General features: G+C 45.4%; 1 protein-coding gene across 1 annotated transcript in view; it reads left to right on the forward strand.

The window, feature by feature from the left end:
* Positions 1–25206, forward strand: part of PSMD1 (proteasome 26S subunit, non-ATPase 1) — a 146773-nt gene that overhangs the window by 86275 nt on the left and 35292 nt on the right. Inside the window, exons 17-18 of the mRNA XM_029060265.2 lie at positions 6973–7087; positions 14791–14907. Of these exons, the coding sequence (XP_028916098.1) occupies positions 6973–7087; positions 14791–14907 (232 nt within the window). The remainder of the gene's footprint in view (positions 1–6972; positions 7088–14790; positions 14908–25206) is intronic.

Below are 25206 nucleotides of genomic sequence, written 5' to 3' on the forward strand. Positions count from 1 at the left end.
CAACAGATTGGCTTAATTGGACTGGAAAGTCCAATTTGGGAATACTTTAATTGGTGTAGTTTCATCTGAGTTTTCATTTATCCAAATGAATTTTTTGGTTGAAATTCAACTGGCCAAACTGTAGGTATTTCCAAGTCACCTGTCTAGAAATGTTTCCTCTAATATAATTCATTTGTGGAGGTATTGGCTGTGGTGAAGATTTACGATCCGATCATTGCTCAAAGAGATTCTTTTTTGTTTCGCATTTTAAAAATGCCTTGCCAAAATAAAGTAAACCTATAAAGGTGTTCGCCTCAGTGCACTTGTGTAATCTGCGAGATAAATTGAATGTTTGAACTCACGTATTAAATAATTTGCCACTCCGTGTCTTCACGACAGCTCGTTTTTCGAAAGAAGGAGCCAGTGTTTGAGCTGTTATTTGAATAAGAAGACAGCCCAGGGTTTTATATATGCCTTCGAGTTTATACATTTCATGCCTACTGCGGGCCCTAAACCTGAGACTTCAGCACTGTTGACTTCTGTGACACACTGCTTTCCCTTCTCCGAATTTTCTGTCCCAAATGAGCAATTGTAATCTCCGCAGGACCGCAAGTCAAGTTTGGAAAGGAAACAAAGCACAATACCCCATTCCCCTTTCGTCAACCTCTGCACTGAATGGAAAAGTTAGAATCTGATGATCCCAGTGAGAATTGTGCACATGATATTTTCATCCACACTTTTTACAAAGGATTATGATTAAACGAGCTGGGGAAATGGGATTCAGGACCCGGCCCCTTTCTCAGGCCAGATGTTGGGGGGTAGTGTGGTATTCATTCGATTGTATTTATTGAGCGCTTACCGTGTGCAAAGCACTGTACCAAGCACTTGGGAGAGTACCGTATCTGCCCACATTCACCTCGGCCCAGTATCAGCTTTAGTGTTGCAGCCATGGTGCTGTCCAAACGGCAGTGACTGGATTCTCATTTGGGAGAGGACGAGGATGTCACGTGGCATTTTAGGCAAACTCTGCGAGTGAGTTTCCAGCCCCATTTTGCCCAGGGTTTTGAGCACTCCTTATCAGCACGTAAACCCACCACTCAAAATATGAGGCCATCCTCTGCATCAAAATTATGAAACTGCCGAGAGCCAACTCTATTCTGATTCGTGCCCACTCAGCCCCACCTCCTGGGCCTGAGTTGGGCAGAGCTGTTACGGAACTCTGACACTTCAACCAAATTCTTTTTTTTTTTTAAATGGTATTTGTTAAGCGCCTACTGTGACCCAAGCACTGAATTAAGTCCTGGAGTGGATACAAGGTAATCAACTGGGACATAGTCCATGTCCCACATGGGGCTCACAGTCTTACTCCCCATTTTTCACTGAGACACAGAGAAGTGAAGTGACTTGCCCAAGGTCACAGCAGACAAGTCGCAGAGACGGCATTCGAACCCATGCCCTTCTGACTCCCAGGCCCGTGCTCTACCCGCTAAGCCATGCCGCTTCTAATAAGGGATTGGAGTCAGCGAGGAGGCTGATGCAGCAGTTGTCAGGTTTGGATACGATAGGTGCTTGGACCAGCGTGCCCCACTTAGTCTCCACTACCCACCCTAAGGCTATTTTTAACAAACAGGAATGAATTACAATCATCCTTTGCTAGCTCTACAAATACTCCGAGCTCTGTTGATTTGTAGACATGGCGTGTGAAGGTATTACATACCATACACAGTGTTTATTTTATGACCTGAAGTCATCTGGAATGTAGCTCCCCCCTTTTCTCTGCACAGAGCTGGCCGTACGCTTCGGCTCCAGATTCGAACCGAGTTTATTCAGAATGCAAACCCCCGAACTGACAGGAACTGACATTTGTTGGGGTTGGAGATGAGGAGAAAATTCCAGAACTTCCTCAAATAATTTCCCACAAAATTTCCTGAAGCACAGAGCCGGTTCTTCTTTCTGTTTTTAGCCTGTCAGTTTCCCATAAAGGTATAACCACCCACCATTTATATAGTCTCTTTTTCAATCACACAAACTTTCAATCCTTGAATAGAGCACGGTGACAGAATTTAGGGACATTCTTCCGACTTGCATCTCTTTGGACCCAGCATATGAGCACAGCTTCAGATGCTGGGTATTGTACCACATTTTCTGTAACCTGGACTTTTTATAGAAATACAACTCTGGTGTATTGGGATATGAACTGAATATGTTCACACTGTTTCTACTTCCTATTAAAGCGTCAATGGTTCCTTCCGAGTCCAGGGACTCCCTAAGCACCTGAGTGTCCTCCCCTCCGTCCTCAGCGCTAATTGTACATCTTTTTTTATTTGGCTGCTTTCTCCTGCTAGATTGTAAGTTTCTGGAGGGCATAAGGATGTACTTACTCTGTTGTACTCTTCCAAAAGCGCTGCACACTGTAAAACACTCAGGAAAAATACCAGTGGTGGGTTGAGCTCACTCCTTTCTTCTCTGATCATTGAGGTCTTCAGCTTCCATGTTGGTGAGCCCTCTAGACTGTTGAGGGCAGGGAAAATGTGTCTACTGTTGTATTGTACTCTCCCAAGCACTTAGTACAGTGCTCTGCATACAGTGAGCGCTCAATAAATATGATTGAATGAATGACCCATCTACCACTTCCTCTAACTCTCAGGTTGGCCAAATATTTTTATTGCGTCTGACCTGATTAGCTTGGATTTACCACAGCGGTTAGAATGGTGCCTGACACATAGTAAGTGCTTAACAAACACAACAATAATAATCATCAAGAGCAACGATAGTTAAATAATCCTTGACCTCTCGGCCATCGTGGACACTGGAACACTCCCTCCTTGAGGAGCTTAGTAATTATGGTATTAACTTATTCAGCCTAGCCAGGGAGATAACACTAAAACAAATTACAAGCAGCAGAGACCATCATAATTTAAAGGTAACGTCGTGGCCAAGATCTGCAACTTGGCGTGGCTCAGTGGAAAGAGCCCGGGCTTGGAAGTCAGAGGTCGTGGGTTTGAATCCCCGCTTTACCACTTGTCAGCTGTGTGACAGTGGGCAAGGCACTTCCCTTCTCTGTGCCTCAGTTACCTCATCTGTAAAATGGGGATGAAGACTGTGAGCCTCACGTGGGACAACCTGATTACCCTGTATCTATCCCAGCGCTTAGAACAGTGCTCTGCACAGAGTAAGTGCTTAACAAATGCCAACATTATTATTATTATTACCGCTCGACTCTTCACTTCTGAAACCTGCCAGTTCGTCCTTTACAACATTTCCCACCCCTGCCCCATCCTCTCCACCCCGCCTACTACCATCTTGGTCCGGGCCCTTAACACCTTGAGAAGCAGAGTAGCTCAAGGAAGGAGTGTGGGCCTGAGAGTCAGAGGACCTGGTTTCTAATTCCAGGTCTGCTGGGTGACCTTGGTGACCTTTCTTTCTGCCTCAGTGCCCTCATCTGCAAAATGGGAATTCAGTACCTGAACTCCCTCCTAGTCAGATTGAGAGCCCCATGTGGGACCTGATTTTCATGTATCTACCCCAGCGCTTAGTACAGTGTTGGAGTGTAAGTGCTTAACGAATACTACAATTGTTGCATAATCATCATTATTTTTATTACTGCGGTTTAGACTATTGCAAACAACCTCCTCACTGATCTCCTCATCTCCATCCTCTCCCCGACACGGTCTAGACTGTGCGCTGCTGCATGGATTGTCTTCTTGAAGCTTTGCTCGTTTTACAGCTTCTCACTTCCCAAAACTCTCCGACTGCTTCTCATTTCCCACCGCAGTTAGCGAAAACACCTCACAATCAACTTCGGGGTTCTCCACAAACCTTCCCCGTCTTTGGATGGGGCCTCTTCAGTAACTTTTCTTCTGCTTGCTCTCTTCATTCCCCCCAAGCTAACCTTCAGTCGCACACTCGATCGCCCACCTCCATCCTCTTGCTCACACTGTTCCCCCACTTGGAACTCACTGCCCCATCCTCCCCCATAGCGTGAGAGACCGCAGGTCTAATAATAATCATGGTGGTATTTGTTAAGCACTTACTATGTGCAAAGCACTGTTTGAAGCGCTGGGGGGATACAAGCTGATCAGGATGTCCCACGTAGGGCTCACATTTTTAATTCCCGTTTTACAGATGAGGTAACTGAGGCACCGAGAAGTTAAGTGATTTGCCCAAAGTCACACAGCTGGCAAGCGGCGGAGCGGGGATTAGAACCCATGACCTCTGACTCCCAAGCCTGAGTTCTTACCCATCTTTAAAGCCCTCTTAAAATCTCATCCTCTCCAACTTCTTGACCATCCCCGGCTAACTCCTGGAACCCCAAGTCATCACTCACTTCTGGCACTTTCTTATTTATTTACCCTCATCTTCAGCACCTGTGTGTATCTTTATGCTCTATAGTGCATTCAGTTTATTCCCATTACCTTATTCGTAAATATTTCAATGTCTGTGAGCCATGTCCGATCGAATTATCCTTTATCTACCGTAGTGCTTAGTATATAATAGACACATAATAAGCTCTTAACACATACCACAATCATTAAGCTCTTGTGGACAGGGAATATGGCTCAGGCCTCCATTGTACTTTCCCAAACACTTAGTTCAATATACTTCACTCCGTAGGCATTAATGAATGGGCCCTTAGATTGAGCAATGAAATTATCACAAGGCAGAAAAGAAGAATAAACCCGAAGGATATAAAAGGTTCGGAAATATTTGAGTCTCGAGTTAGCAACAAAAGGGTGTATCTGTTGTATATGATTCTGGTCATTCATTCAGTCATATTTGTTGATGATGATGATTGTGATATTTGTTAGGCGCTTACTGGGTGCCAGGGGTGGATACAAGCAAATGGGGTTGAACACACTCCCTGTGTGTCCCCATTAATCCCCATTTTCCAGATGAGGTAACTGAGGCCCAGAGAAGTGATTTACCCAAGGTCTCCCAGCAGACAAGTGGCAGAGGGGGAATTAGAACCTATGACCTTCTAACTCCCAGACCCATGGTCTATTCATTAGAACGTGTTTATTATGTGCAAAGCACTGTATTAAGCACCAGGGAGAGCACAGCAACAAACAGACACATTCCCTGCCCACGATGAGCTCACGGTGTAGAGATCCTCTCTGTTTCATCTCGACTGAGAAAAGAAATGGCGGAATTGAGCGTAAACTGTAGCGCAATGGATCTAAGTTATGAAGAAGAATTTGGGTGGCGGAGGGGTGGTTTCAACAGACGAGGTAACTGAGGCCCAGTGAAGTGACTTGCCCAGGGTCACACAGCAGACAAGTGATGGAGTCGGGATTAGATCCCATGATCTTCTGACATCCCGGCATGTGCTCTATCCACTACACTTTGTTGCTTCTAGATCACAGATACATAGAGTGAACTTGTGTTTTTTTACTCGTACAGGTATTATTAACTGTTTTTCTTGCCATCAATAGCAAGAAACCTGAAAAGATCAATTGAATAAATCCACGCCCAGTTTTCAGAGTAGCATTGTGGATTTTGGTGTTGAAGACACTTCTTTGATAGGTCCAGTTTTTTTTTTGTTGTTCTGTTTTAAACTTTCCTGCCCTTCACCAGAGATATGTATTAGCTAATCTTTGGAAATGGGAACAAATGATAATCAGTGGTTTGTTTTTTTTTGGCCCCACAAAACCTGGTCTTGTGAAATGAAGAACATTAGCGGGAATCAAGATATCTGTGAATCAATAGATTCTACCTATTTATATTCTGTACATATTAACAAAGTTGATAGTATTGGCAATACTTTTAGTCTGCTGGTCTAGATCACAGCGCCTTCATTTTGTTTGTTTTTGTTTTTATGATATATATTACGTACTTACTATGTGCCAGGCACTGTACTTAGCACTGGGGTAGATACAAGATCATTAAGGCAAATCAAGATAATCATGGGGCTCATAGTCTTAATTCCCCATTTTACAGGTGAGGGAGGTGAGGCATAGAGAAGTGAAGTGACTGATTCTGCACAAAACAAAAACTTCTCACTCTAGGCTTCAAGGCTCTCCATCACCTTGCCCCCTCCTACCTCTCCTCCCTTATCTCTTTCCACTGCCCACCCCACTCTCTCTGCTCCTCTGCCGCCCACCTCCTCACCATCCCCCGTTCTCGCCTATCCCGCCATTGACCCTGGGCCACATCCTCCCGCGGTCCTGGAATGCCCTCCCACCTCACCTCCACCAAACTAATTCTCTTCCCCTCTTCAAACCCTACTTAAAGCTCACCTCCTCCAAGAGGCCTTCCCAGACTGAGCTCCCCTTTTCCCTCTTCTCCCTCTACCCTCCACTTCACCTCTCCGCAGCTAAACCCTCTTTTCCCCCCATTTCCCTCTGCTCCTCCCCCTCTCCCTTCCCATCCCCTCAGCACTGTACTCGTCCACTCAACTGTATATATCTTCATTACCCTATTTATTTTGTTAATGAGATGTACGTCACCTTGATTCTATTTATTTGCTACTGTCTTATGAGATTTTCATCCCCTTGAGTCTATTTATTGCTATTGTTCTTGTCTGTCTCCCCCGATTAGACTGTAAGCCCGTCATAGGGCAGGGACTGTCTCTATCTGTTACCGGTTTGTACATTCCAAGCGCTTAGTACAGTGCTCTGCACATAGTAAGTGCTCAGTAAATACTGTTGAATATTGAATGAATGAATGAATTCAAGGTTACAGAGCAGACAAGTGGCAAAGCCGGGATTAGCTCTCAGCTCCATCTCACTCCCTGGCCTGTGCTATGTCCACTAAGCTGTCATAATTTTGTACCCAGGAGGTTCTGCCTAGAAATGACATGACTACATGAAATGGTTGCCTGAAGTGACAGGGCTATTTATTCTGCTGTTTTTATTTAAAATGGTGAAATTAAAAAAAATGTTTAAAATGTATATACACACACACACATTTATATATATTATCACCCTTCCTTTTACATTCAAAAAGGTGAAGTTGTCTATAACATTGACCTTTTCTCTTTCTGTTTCTTATCAGAACGCCCGAACAGTGTCCCAGTGTGGTTTCGTTGTTATCGGAGAGCTACAACCCTCACGTACGTTACGGAGCTGCAATGGCCCTTGGTATCTGCTGTGCCGGGACAGGAAACAAGGTGAAAACTCAAAGCCAATAGGCTGCCTCCCCCCCCGCTGTCAAAACTCAAATAGAAATGTTGGAAACAGTAGCATTTTGAGAGCTCCACATGACGAAATTTTGCCTCTCAAAATGTCGCCTTCTCAGGTACCTCGATTGGGTTTCCTGAAAAGAAACAATTTCACTAGCAAGAAGGCAGAGCAACTCTCAGAGCCGTGACAGAAGAATGCCCGTCCGTTTTGTCGCTTTTTTCCAGGCTCCTCAGGAAACGGATTAATAGACAGTATAGATTTCCTTCGTTGGAGGAGTGATAAAGTGATTGTGCACTAGCAAATGCTTTAATTTATATAATTAAATTTTGTGGCACTCAGACCCACGTGACTTATTTTGGTCTGAAGCCAGGATCAACTTGACTGACTTGCTCGGTGGCTTTGATCAACTGCTGTGTTGTTTTTCTTAACTCCAAATCGGCATCGGCGATACCCAGGATCTCCCTGCTGAAAGATGACGTATTTATTTGTTGCATTTTTCATTCATTCCATTAAAGATAGAAACTGAAACGGCATCCTTCCGAATTCCCGCCTGTGCTCCCTTGCGCCCCTCAGGAATCTGAACCGGGATTTAACTGCTGCCCCCGACACACCAAGTCTCCAGACTGAGGAGGGAGATTGGCATCACACAAGAGCGGGGATGAAGGAGAGGGAGAGAGAAAGTGAGGAAAGTGGGGAGAAGTGTCGGGTTCGGGGTGGGGATCAGAGAAAAATCCAGAGTCTCAGAAGGAGGCTGGCGGAAGGGAGGGGTCCGAAATAGCTCTTTGTGGGCCTGCTAACCCTTTTTTGACGAAAAATAAAGAGGTCCAGTTAAGTGCCTCTGCTTCCCCTTGTAAGTAGCCAGTAGAGGAACTGACTCAAGAAGGCAAAGCCCATTTTTCATAATATTCATTCCATTGTATTCATTGAGCGTTTACTGTGTGCAGAGCACTGTATTAAGCGGTTGGAAAGTACAGTTTGGCAACAAATAGAGACAATCCCTACCCAACAGCAGACTCACAGTCTAGAAGGGGAGGCACAGACAACAGAACAAGACAAGTAGACAGGCATCGATAGCATAGTAAGCACATTGAGTTAATCATATTACAGTTTAAAGACAGATGCCCAATATTCAAATATTTCTACCTCTCGTGGTAGTCTTTGCCATTTCATGTATTACAGAAGATTCCTAAATACTCAGTAATATATGATTTGATGCTATTTGTCTTTTGGCTGATTTTTTTTTTTTAATTCATTTTACCTATTGGAATGGTGGTTTTATATCCTTCTAATCCTCTGAGTTTCCTTCTTCTTTTGCCCTTCATTTTGGAGAGTAAAATGATTTTCAGATTGACAGGTAGCAGGAAGCTGATTTTATGTTGTGCTACTCCAGGATATAGGGACCTGCACAGATACCCTCCCTGGTCCTTCGGAACCATCCATGCATACCCTCTCTGAACCTCCAAAAAAACTCCTTACTTTTTTTTTTGAACTTTTTTTTACTTGGTCGGTCTTGCAACTTTGCCGCCGATGCTCCCGTGCTGGGCTGGGAAAGGAGACTCTTTTTGTGTGTGGGAGACGGGTCCTACGTGTAACAACAGTTATACGTCTTTAGCCTGTCCTGCAGGATGGCCGGCTCTATGGTCGGGCAGAAGGGTACGTAGGTGGCCGTTCTGTGCTCATCCTATTCTCTCTTTTGGGGGGTAGAGTAGTGAGGTCTAGAGCAGTGGCTAGAGGGGGCAGAAGTGGAAGGGGGAGAAAAAAATGGTCTGGGGGTGGGGGGAAAGTATAGGATTATGTCCCCGTATCCCCCTTATGCTTGGATGGCTTTCTGACGGTCAGGGGCACAACATGTTTGTGCTATTTGTTGTGCGTTTATTTTATAATAATAATAATGTTGGTATTTGTTAAGTGCTTACTATTTGCAGAGCACTTTTCTAAGTGCTGGGATAGATATAGGGTAATCAGGTTGTCCCATGTGGGGCTCACAGTCTTCACCCCCATTTTACAGATGAGGTAACTGAGGCACAGAGAAGTAAAGTGACTTGTCCACAGTCACACAGCTGACGAGTGGCAGAGCTGGGATTCGAACCCATGACCTCTCACTCCCAAGCCCGTGCTCTTTCCACCGAGCCACATGCTTCTCTATTTTATGCCAATCATAGTACTCTGCTGGGTGCATAGACCCTACCAGTAACATTAATAATATGTAAATAATTATAGTATTTGTTAAGCGCTTCTTACTCTGTACCCAGCACTAGTCTAAGCACTGAGGTAGATACAGTATAATTAGGTTGTCCCACGTGGGGCTCATGGTGATAGTCCCCATTTTACAGTTGAAGTACCTGAGGCACAGAGAAGTGAAGTGACTTGTCTAAAGTCACACAGCAGACAGGTGGCAGAGCCGGGGTTGGAACCCACGTCTTCTGACTCCCAAGTCCGTGCTCTCGCCACTAGGCCAGGCTTCTCAGTACACATTCGGGGCTTCTAGCCAGTACCCTAGTCGGGTAATGTGTGAGTTTGGAGGACTGTAGAAGACAGAGGCTGGGCAGCTTTTGGTCTTCCTCCCTTTCTCCAGGATTCCTCGGTGCTTCCATAGATTCCAGAGGGAGGCAGCACGGCCTAGTGGAAAGAGCACGGGGCAGGGAGGCAGGAGACCAAGATTCTAGTCTGTCTCTGCCTCTGGCCTGCCGTGTCACCTGGATAAGTCACTTTCTCTGGACCTCGGTTTCCACATCTATAAAATGGAGATAAGGTCGATAACGAGCCCCTTGTGGGTAAGGGATTGGGTCTGAGAGAATACCCTTAATCGATACGTATGATAATTATGAAGGTTTGAGCCGCTGCCTGTGCCGTTCTCCCACTCCGAAAGCCACCTTCCCCCTGCTGTCGTCTGCCGCTGTTACCTGAGCAGAGATTTGGTGGGACAAAGAGGGGCCGGCTGGGTTTGTGGAACAGGCCTGTTGATTAGGGATCGATTGAGACCCCAGAGCTGCAGGAAAAGTGACATCTCCTGGCACCCAGAGCTAGAGACTGGCATCTCACTCTTCAAAATAGCCACTACTTGGATTAAAGGTTCTGCTATCCTGACCTTGGTACCAATTTTACTTTGAGAACAGGAGGCAAAAGATTAAATTCTCCATTAAAGCAACAGGAAGCCACCTGGATCGTTTCAGTAATTCATACAGATTCTGCTCAGGATTTTATTAACTTTTGTAGCAAATGGCAGGAGAATGACCTCATGTGTGTTTTCTAGTTTAAATCTTTTCATGGTCAGGATGTAATTTTCCCTTGTGTTCGTAATCATCGCAACAGAAGTAATAATGTCCTGAATCTTGTTAGTGCCTTTCTTCCAAGGGGTTCCAAGGGCTTGTAACGTAATGCATTCATTCATCCCCACCATCACTCTGCTAGATGGGGAAGGGACAGGAGGTGATAACCCCTGTAACTGATGGGAAATGGAAGCAGAGAGTGGTGAAATGATTTACTCGAACCATTAGTAAACCTGAGGGAAAAATGCTGTTTTTGATTCCATCCTCTATTTTACTGAAACCATGCTGCTTCTCCCTCCCATTATTAAACCACGGTAGGGCTGGGAGGAACCTATGTGGAGATAAATATAGAGAATTACCCAAAAACAATTGTATTAGCAAGGTAGGCTTTTTTGAAGCTGCACTGTATTTCACTTAGTTTCGTCTATTATTAGTAATAATAATAATATTAATGATGGCATTTGTTAAGCGCTTTCTCCGTGCCAAGCACTGTTCTAAGGTAGGTAGATAGAAGATACAAGCCACGTGGGGCTCACAGTCTTAATCCCCATTTTACAGATGAGGTAACTGAGGCCCAGAGTAGTGAAGTGACTTGCCCAAAGTCACACATCTGACAAGTGGACGAGACAGGATTAAAACCCAGGACTTTCGACCCCCCCCTCAAACCTTTGCTCTGTCCACTAAGCCACGCTGCTTAATTTCATATACTGAGAACAAATTGGAATTTTTTTCTTCCAAATTATTTTCCAAATTTAATATGACATTTAGGGACTAAAGGGTTTTTTTGAGACACTGCATCTGAGAAGTTAATTAGGTAGACATTTGGTATTAATCATACTCTATGCGTCTGCTTCCCAAATAGGGTCAGTTATCTGGACCATACTAATTGGCTGTGGTTCTATGCTTTAATTATTTTTATTTCAAAAAGATTGGAAGCATCTGTTTATGATAAAATATGCAGTTGGGTTTTCTGCCCCAAAGTATCTTTCACTGCATTTTAACATGACTTAAAATTAACGTATCCTTATCGCTACAGAATATCTATTGTGGCTTCACCGTAAATATGGAGTACCCAATAAGTACTGATCAGTCATTCGATCATTTATCGAGGGATTACTGTATGCAGAGCACTGTATCATGCGGTTGGGAGACTACGGTATATCCGAGTCTGTTGCCGATTTGTACATTCCAAGCACTTAGTACGGTGCTCTGCACATAGTAAGCGCTCAATAAATACTATTGAATGAATGAACGAGTCGGTAGGCACGTTTCCTGCCCACAGAGAGCTTAAATTCTAGAGGGGAAGGAAATATTTGGTAATAAACTGTTATTAGTTGAACGTCATTGCTTCAGGGAACCTTGTGTCATATGTTAGTTGAAGGATTCGGAAAGCACATATTGTTTAGTTGTGCTTCATATGGGTGTAAAGTTTGAATTTCTTCTGCTGGCAAGTGACCACGTGGCAACCTAAGAATTTGTACTCTCCCTGGTATTGGAGAAATCTCTGCTAGAAGAAGCTGACCACATTTCTGTTTGGGGCCCCGGGCCAAAGAAAGGAGCACAGAAGGCAGTTGAACCACTAAATAAAAAGTGGAAATCACGAGTTCTGTTTCGGACGTAATTATAATAATGCTGACATTTGCTAAGCACTTATTATGTGCCAAGCTCTGTTCTAAGCGCTGGGGTAGAGACAGTGTAATCAGGGTGTCCCATGTGGGGCTCACAGTCATAATCCCCAGTTTACAGATGAGGTCACTGAGGCACAGACAAGTTTAGTGACTCGCCACTGATAAGTGGCGGAGCTGGGATTAGAACCCACGACCTCTGACTCGCAAGCCCGTGCTTTTCCCACTAAGCCACGTTAGGTTTGAGTCGGCGGCGGGACGTCCAATTAGAGATGTCCCGGAGGCAGGAGGAAATACGAGATTGCAGAGGAGAGAGATCAGGGCTGTGGAGGTAGAATCATCTTTATAGAGGTGGCATTTGAAGCTATGGGTGCGAATGAGTTCTCCAAGGGAGTGGTTGGAGATGGAGATTAATAATAATAATAATAATAATGCTGGTATTTGTTAGGCGCTTGCTATGTGCAGAGCATTGTTCTAAGCGCTGGGGTAGATACAGGGTCATCAGGTTGTCTCACGTGAGGCTCACAGTCTTAATCCCCATTTTACAGATGAGGGAACTGAGGCACAGAAAAATGAAGTGACTTGCCCACAGTCACACAGCTGACAAATGGCAGAGCTGGAATTTGAACCCATGACCTCTGACTCCCAAGCCTGGGCTCTTTCCACTGAGCCACGCTGCTTCTCTGTGGAGTAGAAGGGGGACCCCAGAACTGAACCTTGAGGGACCCCCATTGCCAGAGGGTGGGAGGCATAGGTTGTTACTATACATTCAGAGGTTTTGTTATACTCCAAGGTCACCCCAACCAAAATCAGTTGAAAGAATTCTTAGTGTTATACCTTTAGGATGAAATGTTAGAAAGAATAAGTCTGATTAAAGCTCCACAGGGTCTTCACTCTTATGATTTTATCCCCGTCGGAAGAGTCCACGAAAGAGACCGAGGAGGAGCAAGCAATTAGAAAACCAGGAGAGGACAGAGTCAGTGAAAATAAGGGTAGATAATGTTTCCAGCATGACTTAGTGGCTTAGAGAAGAAATGTGGTTTATTGGAAAGATCCTGGGCTTGGGAGTCATAGGTTGTGGGTTCTAATTCCGACTCTGCCACTTAGCTGTGTGACTTTGGCAAGTCACTTCAGTTCTCTGGGCCACAGTTACCTCATCTGTAAAATGGAATTAAGGCTGGGGCTCATTACCTGTATCTACCTGTATGAGAAGCAGCGTGGCTCAGTGGAAAGAGCACGGGCTTTGGAGTCAGGGCTCATGAGTTCGAATCCCAGCTCTGCCACTTGTCAGCTGTGTGACTGTGGGCAAGTCACTTAACTTCTCTGTGCCTCAGTTCCCTCATCTGTAAAATGGGGATGAAGACTGTGAGCCCCAGGTGGGACAACCTGATTCCCCTATGTCTACCCCAGCGCTTAGAACAGTGCTCGGCACATAGTAAGCGCTTAACAAATACCAACATTATTAACATTATTACCCCAGTGCTTGGAACAGTGCTTGGCACATAGTAAGTGTTTAACAAATGCCATCGTTGTTATAATTATTATTTGATGATGATGGTATTTGTTAAGCACTTACTATGTACCAGGCACTGTTCTAAGCGCTGTTATAGATACAAGATGATCAGGTTGTCCCATGTGGGGCTCACAGTCTTAATCCCCATTTTACAGATGTCACTGAGGCCCAGAGAAGTGATGTGACTTGCCCAAAGTCACACAGCTGACAAGGGACGGAGGTGGGATTAGAACCCATCTCCTCTGCCTCCCAAGCCCGGGCTCTTTCCACTAAGCCATACCGCTTCTTTATAATTTCCAAGAGAAGGTGGTGGGCCATAGGGTCAAAGACAGCTGAGAGGGCGAGGAAGATTAGCGTGGAGTAGAGGCCAGTAGATTCGGCAAGAAAGAGGTCATTGGTGTCTTTTAGAGAGGATCATTCCCATGAAGCGGATGGAGCAGAAGCCAGATTGTAGTATGTCGAGGATAGGAAATGGAGGCAGCGAGGGTAGACAGCTCGCTCAAGGACTTTGGGGAGGAGTGGAAGGAGGGAGATGGGGCAATAACTGAAGGGAGTTGTGTGTAAAAAAAAAAAAAAGCCTATAAGCGGAAATTCGAAAGCAGTGGGAAAGGTCCCATTGGAGTGACTGTGGTAATCAGTGACATTCATTATTTTGCGTTTTTCTTAAACAGTGTTTACATTTCAGGACTTTTCTTCTAAATAATTTAGGATTTAAGCATGATGGTGGTATTTGTTAAGCGCTTACTATTGGGAGAGTACAGTAATAATAATTATGGTATTTAAGCGCTTACTGTGTGCCAGGCACTTTACTAAGCGGTGGGGTGGATACAAGCAAATCGAGTTGGACACAGTCCCGCATGGGGCTCACAGTCTCAGTCCCCATTTTACAGATGAGGGAACTGAGGCACAGAGAAGTTAAGTGACTTGCCAAGGCCACGCACCGGCCAAGGGGCAGAGCCGGGACTAGATCCCAGGTTCTTCTGACTCCCAGGCTCGTGCGCTATCCACTGTGCTAGACTGCTTCCCAATATTTCCAATATATAAATACATTTATTACAATTAACCCCAGTATTAGGTTAACAAAACCAGTGTCTGCATGTGTAGCACCATTTTATCCCCTCTCACAGAAGCCAGATGTATTAATGCTGTGGCGAGCTTGATTCTTGTTTTTTGAAGATCACCAACCGTTGTTAATAATAATAATAATAATAATAATGGTATTTGTTAAGTGCTTACTATGTGCCAAGCACCGATCTAATTGTCTTTTTTCCCAATGGTTTTAGGAAGCAATTAATTTGCTAGAACCAATGACGAATGATCCCGTGAACTACGTGAGGCAAGGAGCTCTCATTGCCTCGGCCCTCATCATGATCCAGCAAACCGAAATCACCTGTCCAAAGGTGAGCATGGAAAATCCCTACCCGTTTCTTTTGAGACCAGAGCTGCTCTGGATGTTTTTTGGGGGGGGTTTTGGTAACTTTTTTTTTTATTTAATGGTACTTGTGAAGCGCTTAATTATGTGCCAGGCACTGTACTAAGCGCTGGTCTGGATACAAGCAAATCGGGTTAGACAGAGTCTCTGTCCCACGTGGGGCTCGCAGTTTTAATCCCCATTTTACCGTTGAGGTAACTGAGGCCCAGAGAAGCGAAGTGACGAGCGCTTAGTGCAGTGCATAGTACGTGCTCAATAAATAAATACTGTTGAATGAATTTGCCCACAGTCACACAGCAGACAAGTGGCAGAGCCGGGATTAGAACCCGTGCCCTTCTGACTCCCAGGCCCGTGCTCTATCCACTACGCCATGCTGCTTCTCTCTAACATATATATGGGTTTAAAAAAAAAAAAACTGGAAAAAAACAAATGCCCTGCAGCTTTCATTCCTGCCCCTGGTGCCCATCGTCTTTTGAATCCTAATGGCAGCTCCGGCTGAGGAGGTCCAGGAGGTGACAGAGTGACTGTGGAGGCGAAGGTAGAGATGCAGTGGTGAGTCCTGGTTCTCACGTGCAGATCTAGGCCAGGCCGGACGGGATCGGGGAGGCCCCCGCCGGACAGAAAGAAGGTTCTCGTTCAGGGGACCGGCAGAAACTTCCTTCATTTCCTGCCACCGGCCTTCCCTGATCGATTCATTTTTGAAATGCAAAAACACAGGGTGATAGGCATCAAACCACCAGATGTGACCATATAACTGAATGCAACCTGAGTCATTAACCAGATGCTTATGCACGCGCACGCAGGCGGGGTTCGTCAGTCATGTCTTGCTGAGTTTAACTGCAAAAACCTTTGGACAGGCACGGAAATAATGTTGGTATTTGTTAAGCGCTTACTATGTGCAGAGCACTGTTGTAAGCGCTGGGGTAAATACAGGGTAATCAGGTTGTCCCACGTGAGGCTCACAGTTAATCCCCATTTTACAGATGAGGTAACTGAGGCACAGAGAAGTGAAGTGACTTGCCCACAGTCACACAGCTGACAAGTGGCAGAGCCGGGAGTCGAACTCATGACCTCTGACTCCGAAGCCCAGGCTCTTTTCCACTGAGCCACGCTGCAGGCAACACAGACACACATGCTTGCTTATTGGCAAATTCATTCATTCAGTCGTATTTATTGAGCGTTTACTGTTTGCAGAGCAATACTAACAATCTGAACGCTCTAAGGATGCGCACACCACTTAAATGACACAAGATGTAGGATCTTCTCTTTTTTGTTGAGGCAAACCCAGAGAAATTGCTACTGAGGAGGGCTTTGCAAATATCACATACTTTATTTTTGGTCTTCCAATCCAGCAAAGTCCAGTAAATTTAGTTTAAAAATCTACCTGGGTTAAATTATTCTTTTTACACCCAGTAATAGAGTTTGCTTCCTAGATCAGATCTAGATCTGGCCTCTGGGCTAACTTTTAGATTTAGAATTAGCGGTAACCAAAGTCCTTGTTGAATGGGTTTCTTTGCAGATGTTGCTGCCACTTTGGCTTATCTGTCAGTGAATAATAATTTCTCTTACTGCTTCAAGACCAAATTTAGTTTCTAGGTGAGTCCCACGGGAAGAGTCCAAAAGAGAAATAATGGAATAGTAAGGGTGGGAGAAATAAGCTCAGCAGTCAAAGTTATACAGCACAAATGTAGGCCAGAACAACAGTTCTTGGCTGAGAAGGACAGTTAAAATGTGGTCATTAAATAGACAAATATGTTAGATATTTGGATTCCATTGATGTCTATTATGAATTCTCTGTCCTGAATTTCTCTAAGCCTGTATATAGCCGAGCAGACTGTTTTCCTGCCGGTCCACAACAGGAGAAGCTGTGTGTGCCGTCTGTCTCCCCCGTTTAGACTGTGAGCCCGTCACTGGGCAGGGATTGTCTCTATCTGTTGCCGAATTGTACATTCCAAGCGCTTAGTACAGTGCCCTGCACATAGTAAGTGCTCAATAAATGCTTTTGAATGAATGAAAGAGATTACGAGTTTGATAGTCGGGAGATTTGGGTTCTCCCCTGCCACGTGTGACTAGACAAGTCACTTAAGTACTCTTTGCATCAGTTTCCTCATCTACAAATCGGGCATTAAGCACCTCTTCTACCTCCGTGAGGGGCAGGGACTACGTCTAACCTGATGATCCTACATGTACCCCAGCATTTAATACAGTACTCGGCACATATTAATACTCCAGTTATTATTATTATTGTTCCCAAACATACGGCGCTTAATCTGTAAGCAGGCAATGCAAACACACCCTGATCCCTGTGCTCCCATTGCTCTGCTTTTTTACAAATAATCTTTCTGTATTAAACGTGCTTCAGGGTGCAAAAGTTCGGGATACCTTGCTCTAACCACTTGCTGCTCACTGGGATCATTCGTTCAGTTGTATTTATTAAGCCCTTACCGTGTGCAGAGCATCGTACTAAGCGCTTGGGAAAGTACAATACAATAAACAGTGACATTCCCTGCCCACAGTGAGCTCATAGTCTAGGAAGGGGAGACCGCCGTCATTACACATAATCAAATGACGGATAGATACATAAGTGCCGTGGGGCTGGGGCGGGGGGAGAGCAAAGGGAGAAGGTCAGGGTGACGCAGAAGGGAGGGGGAGATGCAGAAAAATGGGGCTTAGTCTGGGAAGGCCTCCTGGAGGAGATGGGCCGTCAGTAAGGCTGTGAGAATCAGCATGGCCTAAGATCCCTCTAGACTGTAAGCTAGTTACGGGCAGGGAACGTTTCTGCTGATTCTGTTGAATTGTACCCTCCCAAGTGCTTAGTACAGTGCTCTGTACAAAGTGCTTAATAAATACCACTGATTGATTAATCGATGGATTGATTGAACCCGGGCCTGGGAGTCAGAGGACCTGGATTTTAATCCCAGCTCTGTCAACTGCTTGCCGTGTGACCTTGGGCAAACCACTTAACTTCTCTGTGCCTCAGTTCTCCTGTTCTCCCTCCTTCTTTGACTGCGATCCCCACGCGGGACAGGGGCTGTGTCCAACCTAATTGACTTGTATCTATCCCAATGCTTAGAACAGTGCTTGACACACAGCAAGCGCTTAATAAACACCATAAAAAAAGCACCTCATGTCGTCAGTAAGGGAATTGGCAGGAGTGAAAATGGTGCAAGTCAATGAAATGTTTGTGAGCTAAAAGATTTTGAACCTAGCTGCGATGCTGTGTAATTCTTAGATTCGCCCAGGACAGAGGGAAAGCTTCAAAACTCCTACTGGGTGACTTTTAAGTGTGTTTTTAAACCTTGGTAAAAAGTAATGGTGCGTTAGTTCCTGGGGTCTGAAAGCACTGGGGAAGAGAGAGGCAGCAAGTGTAAACAGTGTGACATCTACAGATGCAGCTACACTCTCACGAGTGGCAGTGAGGGCCGAAAAATGAGAATGAACACAGCTGCTGGGGATTCTGTTATGACTAAGCAAAGTGGTGTTAATATGGCAGCCCTTTCGTACAGTGCTTTCTGTTTTGCTGGGGTAAGTGAGTTAGCCGAGCTACGCCAGGCGGCTAAATTATCTCTTTACGGGTAACTGATGATAGTTACAGATTATGTTCTTCCTTCTTCACCCACCCTTCAGAAATAGCATTGTGTTAGAGTACTGATTGGCAGTTGGTTGCTGCTCACTTCATTTATCACATTCATTTATGAGAAGCAGCGTGGCTCAGTGGAAAGAGCCCGGGCTTGGGAGTCAGAGGTCATGGGTTCGAATCCCGGCTCTGCCACTTGGCAGCCATGTGACTGTGGGTAAGTCACTACACTTCTCGGGGCCTCAGTGACCTCATCTGGAAAATGGGGATGAAGACCGTGATCCTCACGTGGGACAACCTGATTACCCTGTATCTACCCCAGCGCTTAGAACAGTGCTCTGCACATAGTAAGCGCTTAACAAATACCGACATTATTATTATCTGAACATGCTTCCCCCAGCCCCACATTTACTAGAATGCAGTGCCTGGAAAATCATTAGTGCAACTTTCAAGACGACATCAGACAGACACAAGACAAGGCCACTGCCCCTCCTTACCCTCACCCCCTGCAAAACACACACACACACACACACTCAAAAATTAGAAAAATTAACTAAAATATATATATATTATTTTTCTAATTTTTGAGTAATTTTTGGTAGTTTAGAAAAGGTAGTTCTATAGTTAAATTGCCACAACTTTTTGGCAAATATTATCAATTCTGCGAAGGTGAACCAAAGTCCCTGCCACTATGACGTTGATTTCAGAATCCTGTAGAACTTTGAGTTATCTTTGTCTTTCTAGGAATCGGACACTAAAGTATGCTAACCAAAGTGTAGTTTCCCATAGGCAGTAAACATCAGTTGGCATTAATGTATTCCCAAGGTCCAAAATATGGACGAAAACAATCTAATTGATTTTTAGAAGTGTCATAAAACAAGAATATAATTAACACTTTACCAATTTACAGGATTAAGCGGCAGTGCACATCTGCGCTAATAATAAGCTTACAATTACTAGGTTGCAAGCTCCTTTGAGGTTAGGGATCATGGCTATTCATTCATTCAATAGTATTTATTGAGCGCTTACTATGTGCAGAGCACTGTACTAAGCGCTTGGAATGAACAAGTCGGCAACAGATAGAGACAGTCCCTGCCGTTTGATGGGCTTACGGTCTAATCGGGGGCTACCGATTCTTTTGTACTCTCTGAAGAATAATATAGTGCTCTGCCTACAGTAAGTGCTCAATGTATACCACTGGTAGTAAAATTATGCATTTAAATGTTAATACGTGCATATTTAAATTCATCCCTACCTTTGTTATGGTGCTCATCTCAGTCCAAGCACTTGAGAATTTTTAATTTAACTGTGAAGCTTCTTTTGATGCTCTGCTTTTTTTAAAAAAAAAAATGAACTCAGCTCTGAGATAGATACAAGCTAATCAGGTGGGACACAGTCCATGTCCCACATGGGGCTCTCAGTCTTAATCCCCATTTTATAAATGAGGTAACAGGGCCAGAGAAGTGAAGTGATGTGCCCAAGGACACATAGACAGGTGGTGGAGGAGCTGGGATTAGAACCCAGGTCCTCTGACTCCCAGGCCCGTGCTCTCTCCACCAGGCCATGCTGCTTCCCCCACGTTTCTTCTTGCAGCACAACCCACTGCTGCTTACCAGGCTATATATCTCTCTTGCTTCCCAGCAGAGTGCCTAGGTAGACTTAGTTGATATTTGCTCAAGGTCACGGTGTACAATATTGAATCTATTAGAGGGATAAATCATTTCAGTGCAAAACTGAGGTGTGTATGTTGATTGCTACAGAGTATTCCTTTATTTGCCCAACACAAAATCAATCAATGGTATTTATTGAGTGCTTATTGTGTGCAGAGCACTGTACTAAGCACTGGGAGAGTACAGTGCAGCAGAGTTGGTAGACTACATTCCCTCCCCATAATAAGCTCAATAATAATAATAATAATGTTGGTATTTGTTAAGCACTTACTGTGTGCAGAGCACTGTTGTAAGTGCTGGGGTAGATACAGGGTAATCAGGTTGTCCCACGTGAGGCTCACAGTCTTCATCCCCATTTTCCAGATGAGGGAACTGAGGCCTAGAGAAGTGAAGTGACTTGCCCACAGTCACACAGCTGACAAGCGGCAGAGTGGGGATTTGAACCCATGACCTCTGACTCCCAAGCCCGGGCTCTTTCCACTGAGACATGCTGTTTCAAGCTTACAGTCCAAGGGATGCCTAAATGTGTGACAAAACACAGCCACATTGCAAGATGAGGTGTAGAGAGAGAAGGGAGCCGTTAAGTAGAAGAGAGCCAATGGTCAGGAGTTTGTGCTTGATGAGTGAGAGAGAGTCGGTGGGGGGTGTCAAGGGGAAAGGTTGAGGAACCACGGGAGGTTTTAGAAGACTGGAGAGACATTTTAGGAAAATGATCTGGGCCCCAGAGTGAAATTTGGATTGGAAAAGGGCAGCACTTGAAGCTCAGAAGTCAGGTGGTTGAGCAGCATATTGTGGTGTTTCTGTTTATGTATTCAGATCAAGCCAGGATGTGAGAAGTGCCCAAACCAGCATGGTGGCCACTGGGGTGGTGAGGGATGGGTGGATCATGGGGATACGGAGGAAGGACGGTCAGGTTTTTGCCATTGTTCTCGTCCGTCCGTCTCCCCCGATTAGACTGTAAGCCCGTCAAACGGCAGGGACTGTCTCTATCTGTTGCCGACTTGTTCATTCCAAGCGCTTAGTACGGTGCTCTGCACATAGTAAGCGCTCAATAAATACTATTGAATGAATGAAAGGTTTTGGTGATTGAGTATGGAGATTGAGAGGGAGGGCCTGAAGTGACTGCTAAAATTTAATAGCATCAGCGTGGAAGCCCCTAGAAGAAGGGCATAACGGGATTGGGGTCATTGAATTCGGGGTCAGGACAAGAAAGAATCCTATGGAAAAACACAAGTTTTTGCCACCCATCTGTAGATGTTTATTTCCCGAGGTCTTCTGAATCCAAGCTAGACAAAAAGCGTTAGTTACCATCATGCTCCCTCAGGGCTGTTCAGAAAAGCCTCTTCATTCAGTACCTGACGTCCTTCCTTGGGGATGGAGGTTCCGTGGGGACGGAGGACCTCCCTCTCTGTCCAAAGGCCAGGCGGTTATCGCTATTGCCCCCATCTCTGAATGGTAGCGTTGGAGTCTGTGTGATTGGATGCAATGAAAATAACAGCCGCGTTCTTTGCAGAATCTTCTGTCAGAAGTCAGTGCACTTGGACTAAGCGGTTACCTATCAACCTTTGCATGAAACAAAAACTTCTCACTCTTGGCTTCAAAGCTCTCCATCCCCTTTCCCCCACCTAACTCACCTCCCTTCTCTCTTTCTACTGCCCACCCCGTACACTCCGCTCCTCTGCCGCTCACATCCTCACCGTCCCCTGTTCTCGCCTGTTCCGCCGTTGGCCCCCGGCCCACATCCTACCGCTGTCCTGGAATGCCCTCCCTCCTCACCTCCGCCAAACTAACTCTCTTCCCCTCTTCAAAGTACCACTGAGAGCTCACCTCCTCCAGGAGGCCTTCCCACACTGAGCCCCCCCTTTCCCTCTGCTCCCTCTTCCCTCCCCCCACCCTCTACTCTTCCCCCTTCCCCTCCCCTCAGCACTGTTACCCTATTTATTTTGTTAATGAGGTGTATATCTCCTCGATTTTATTTATCTTGATGATGATGTCTTCTTGTCGTTTTCTGTTTTGCTTTGCTGTCTGTCTCCCCCGTTTAGACTGTGAGCCCGTCATTGGGCAGGGATCGTCTCTATCTGTTGCCGAATTGTACATTCCAAGCGCTTAGTACAGTGCCCTGCACGTAGTAAGTGTTCAATAAATACTCTTGAATGAATGAATGAATGAAAGTGGCTGGATTGCCAAAGTAGTTCAAAAAGGCCACCGTTAACATTTGGATCTTTGTCCTTATTGGTAACAAGGTCATTGGTTGGGTGGCAGGGTGGCCCATCACCTGCCAGCATTAATTGGTTAATCAGTGGCATTTATTGAGCGCTTACTGTGTGCAGAGCACTGTACTAAGCACTTAGGAGAGTACAGTATAGCACTGTCCCTGTCCACATCGTGCCTACGGTCTAGAGGAGGAGCTGACATTAATCATCATTCAAATTAAAATTAAAACATAGTTTCCAACTGGAATTGGAGAATAGGGAAACACTTTGGACTGGTGGCCTGGGAGCCAATCAGTCAGTGGTATTTATTGAGCACTTTGATTGTACAGGGCACTGTTCTGAGAACTTGGATGAGTACAGTCCAACAGAATTAGCAGAAATGTTTCCTGCCCACGGTGAGCTTACAGTCTAAACCTATCACTGTGACAGTCTAGACCGTGAGCCCGTTGTTGGGTAGGGATTGTCTCTGTGTGTTGCTGAATTGTACTTTCCAAGCACTTAGTACAATGCTGTGCACACAGTAAGCGCAGTAAATACGACTGAATGAGTAAATCTGGATTCCAGTCCTGGCTCCTCCTCCTTGCCTGCTGTGTGACCTGGGGCAAGTCACTTCACTTCTCTGTGCCTAAGTTTCCTCAACTGCACAGAGGGGATTAGTAACTGTTCTCCCTTCTACTTAAGCTCTGAATCCCATGTGGGTGAGGGACTGTGTCTGATCTGATTATTCTAGAATAATAATAGTAATGTTGGTGTTAAGCGCTTACTATGTGTCGAGCACTGTTCTAAGTGCTGGGTGGATACAGGGTAATCAGGTTGTCCCACGTGAGGTTCACTGTCTTCATCCCCATTTTCCAGATGAGGTCACTGAGGCACCGAGAAGTGAAGTGACTTGCCCAAAGTCACATAGCTGACAAGTGGCGGAGCCGGGATTAGAACCCACGACCTCTGACTCCTAAACCCGGGCTCTTTCCACTGAACCATGCCGCTGCTTCTCTACCCACCCCAGAGCTTAAAACAGTGCTTGACACATAGTAAGCGCTGAACAAATCCCATTAAAAAAAAAAGTAGAGTCAGATCTCCTGCTCACTAACTGAACTTCTGTCATTAACCCTATTTTACGGAAAACTCACATTGTAATGCCCAACCGGTGGCCGGAAGCGCGTGTATGTATGCAGCCATTTCTCCTAACTCTACATTGCACTGTCTCCGGACAGTTGCAGAGTGTCAGAAGACTCTTCCCTAATTCTTCATTTCTTTCAACAAAAACCTCGAGTGAAAAAACACATTTTGGAAGACCGTATACATCTGGCCTGGAAAAACGGGTCCAAGCTTGAACCCAGGCTGCGTGACGGCGGAAAGAGTAGTAAGTAGTGGGGATAGGGAAAGTAATGAAAGAGCACAGAAAGAGAAGTCGGAAGAACTGAATTCTAATAAATGGTATTTGTTGAGCGCATACTGTGTGCAGAGCACTGCACTAAAAGTTTGGAAGAGTCCAATACAGCAGAGTTGGTCGACCATGCCCCCTGCTCACAACGAGCGTAACCAGTCCAGAGGAGGAGACGGTCATTAATATATAATATAAAGTGCAGATGTAAGTATCTAAGTGCCATGGGGCTGTGAGGAGAAGCAGCGTGGCTCAGTGGAAAGAGCCCGGACTTAGGAGTCAAGGTCATGGGTCAGCTGGGTGACCTTGGGCAAGTCACTTCACTTCTGGGTGCCTCAGTGACCTCATCTCTAAAATGGGGATTAAGACTGTGAGCCTCACATGGGATAACCTGATGACCTGGATTAGATTGTAAATCCTTCATTGGGCAGGGATTGTCTCTATCTGTTGCCGAAATGTACATTCCAAGCACTTAGTACAGTGCTCTGCACATAGTAAGTGCTCAATAAATACTACTGAATGAATGAATTACCCTATATCCACCCCAGCGCTTAGAACAGTGTTCGGCACTTAGTAAGCGCTTAACAAATACCAAGGTTATTATTACTATTGTTATTATTATTACAGAGTGCAAGGGCGATGCAGGAGGGAGTGGGGAAAGGAAAGGAGTGCTTAATCAAGCAAGTCAGGAGGTCCTGGGTTCAAATCCCAGCTCCTCCCCCATCTGCTTTGTGACCTTGGGCAAGTCACTTCACTTCTCCGTGCCTCTGTTCCCTCGTTTGTAAAACGGGGATTAAGACTCTGAGCCCTACACGGGACAGGGACGGTGTCCATCCTGATTATCTTGTATCAACTCCAGTGCTTAGAACAGTGCCTGGCAGATAGTAAGTGCTTAACAAATGCCATAATTAGTATTATTGTTAATAAGACTTTGAAGGTGGAGAGAGTAATTGTCAGATGTGAAGAGGGAGGGTGTTCCAGGCCAAAGGCAAGAAGTGGGCAAGAGGTCTGCGGCGAGGTAGGCGAGATGGAGGTACAGTGAGGAGGTCGGCGTTGGAGGAGCAAAGCGCGTGGGCTGGGTTGGAGTAGGAGAATAGCAAGGTGAGGTAGGAGGGGGCGAGATGATCGACTGCTGTAAAGCGGTTGGTAAGGTGTTTCTGTTTGATATGGAGATTCTCGAGGTGTGGGGGAACATCGTCCGAACGTTTCTGTAGAAAAATGATCTGGGCAGCGGTGCGAAGTATGGATTGGATTGGGGAGAGACGGGAGGTCGGTGAGGAGGCTGATGGAGTAATCAAGGTGGGATAGGATTAGTGCTTGGATTACCATGGTAACAGTTTGGATAGAGCGGTCCAGCCTTGACGGTTCCTCTGACAACCCTTACTTTGTTCCCCATAAGAAGTGTTCTTGGCTGTTGGTTTCA

Source organism: Ornithorhynchus anatinus, chromosome 1, assembly GCF_004115215.2.
Source record: "Ornithorhynchus anatinus isolate Pmale09 chromosome 1, mOrnAna1.pri.v4, whole genome shotgun sequence".
NCBI lineage: Eukaryota > Metazoa > Chordata > Mammalia > Monotremata > Ornithorhynchidae > Ornithorhynchus > Ornithorhynchus anatinus.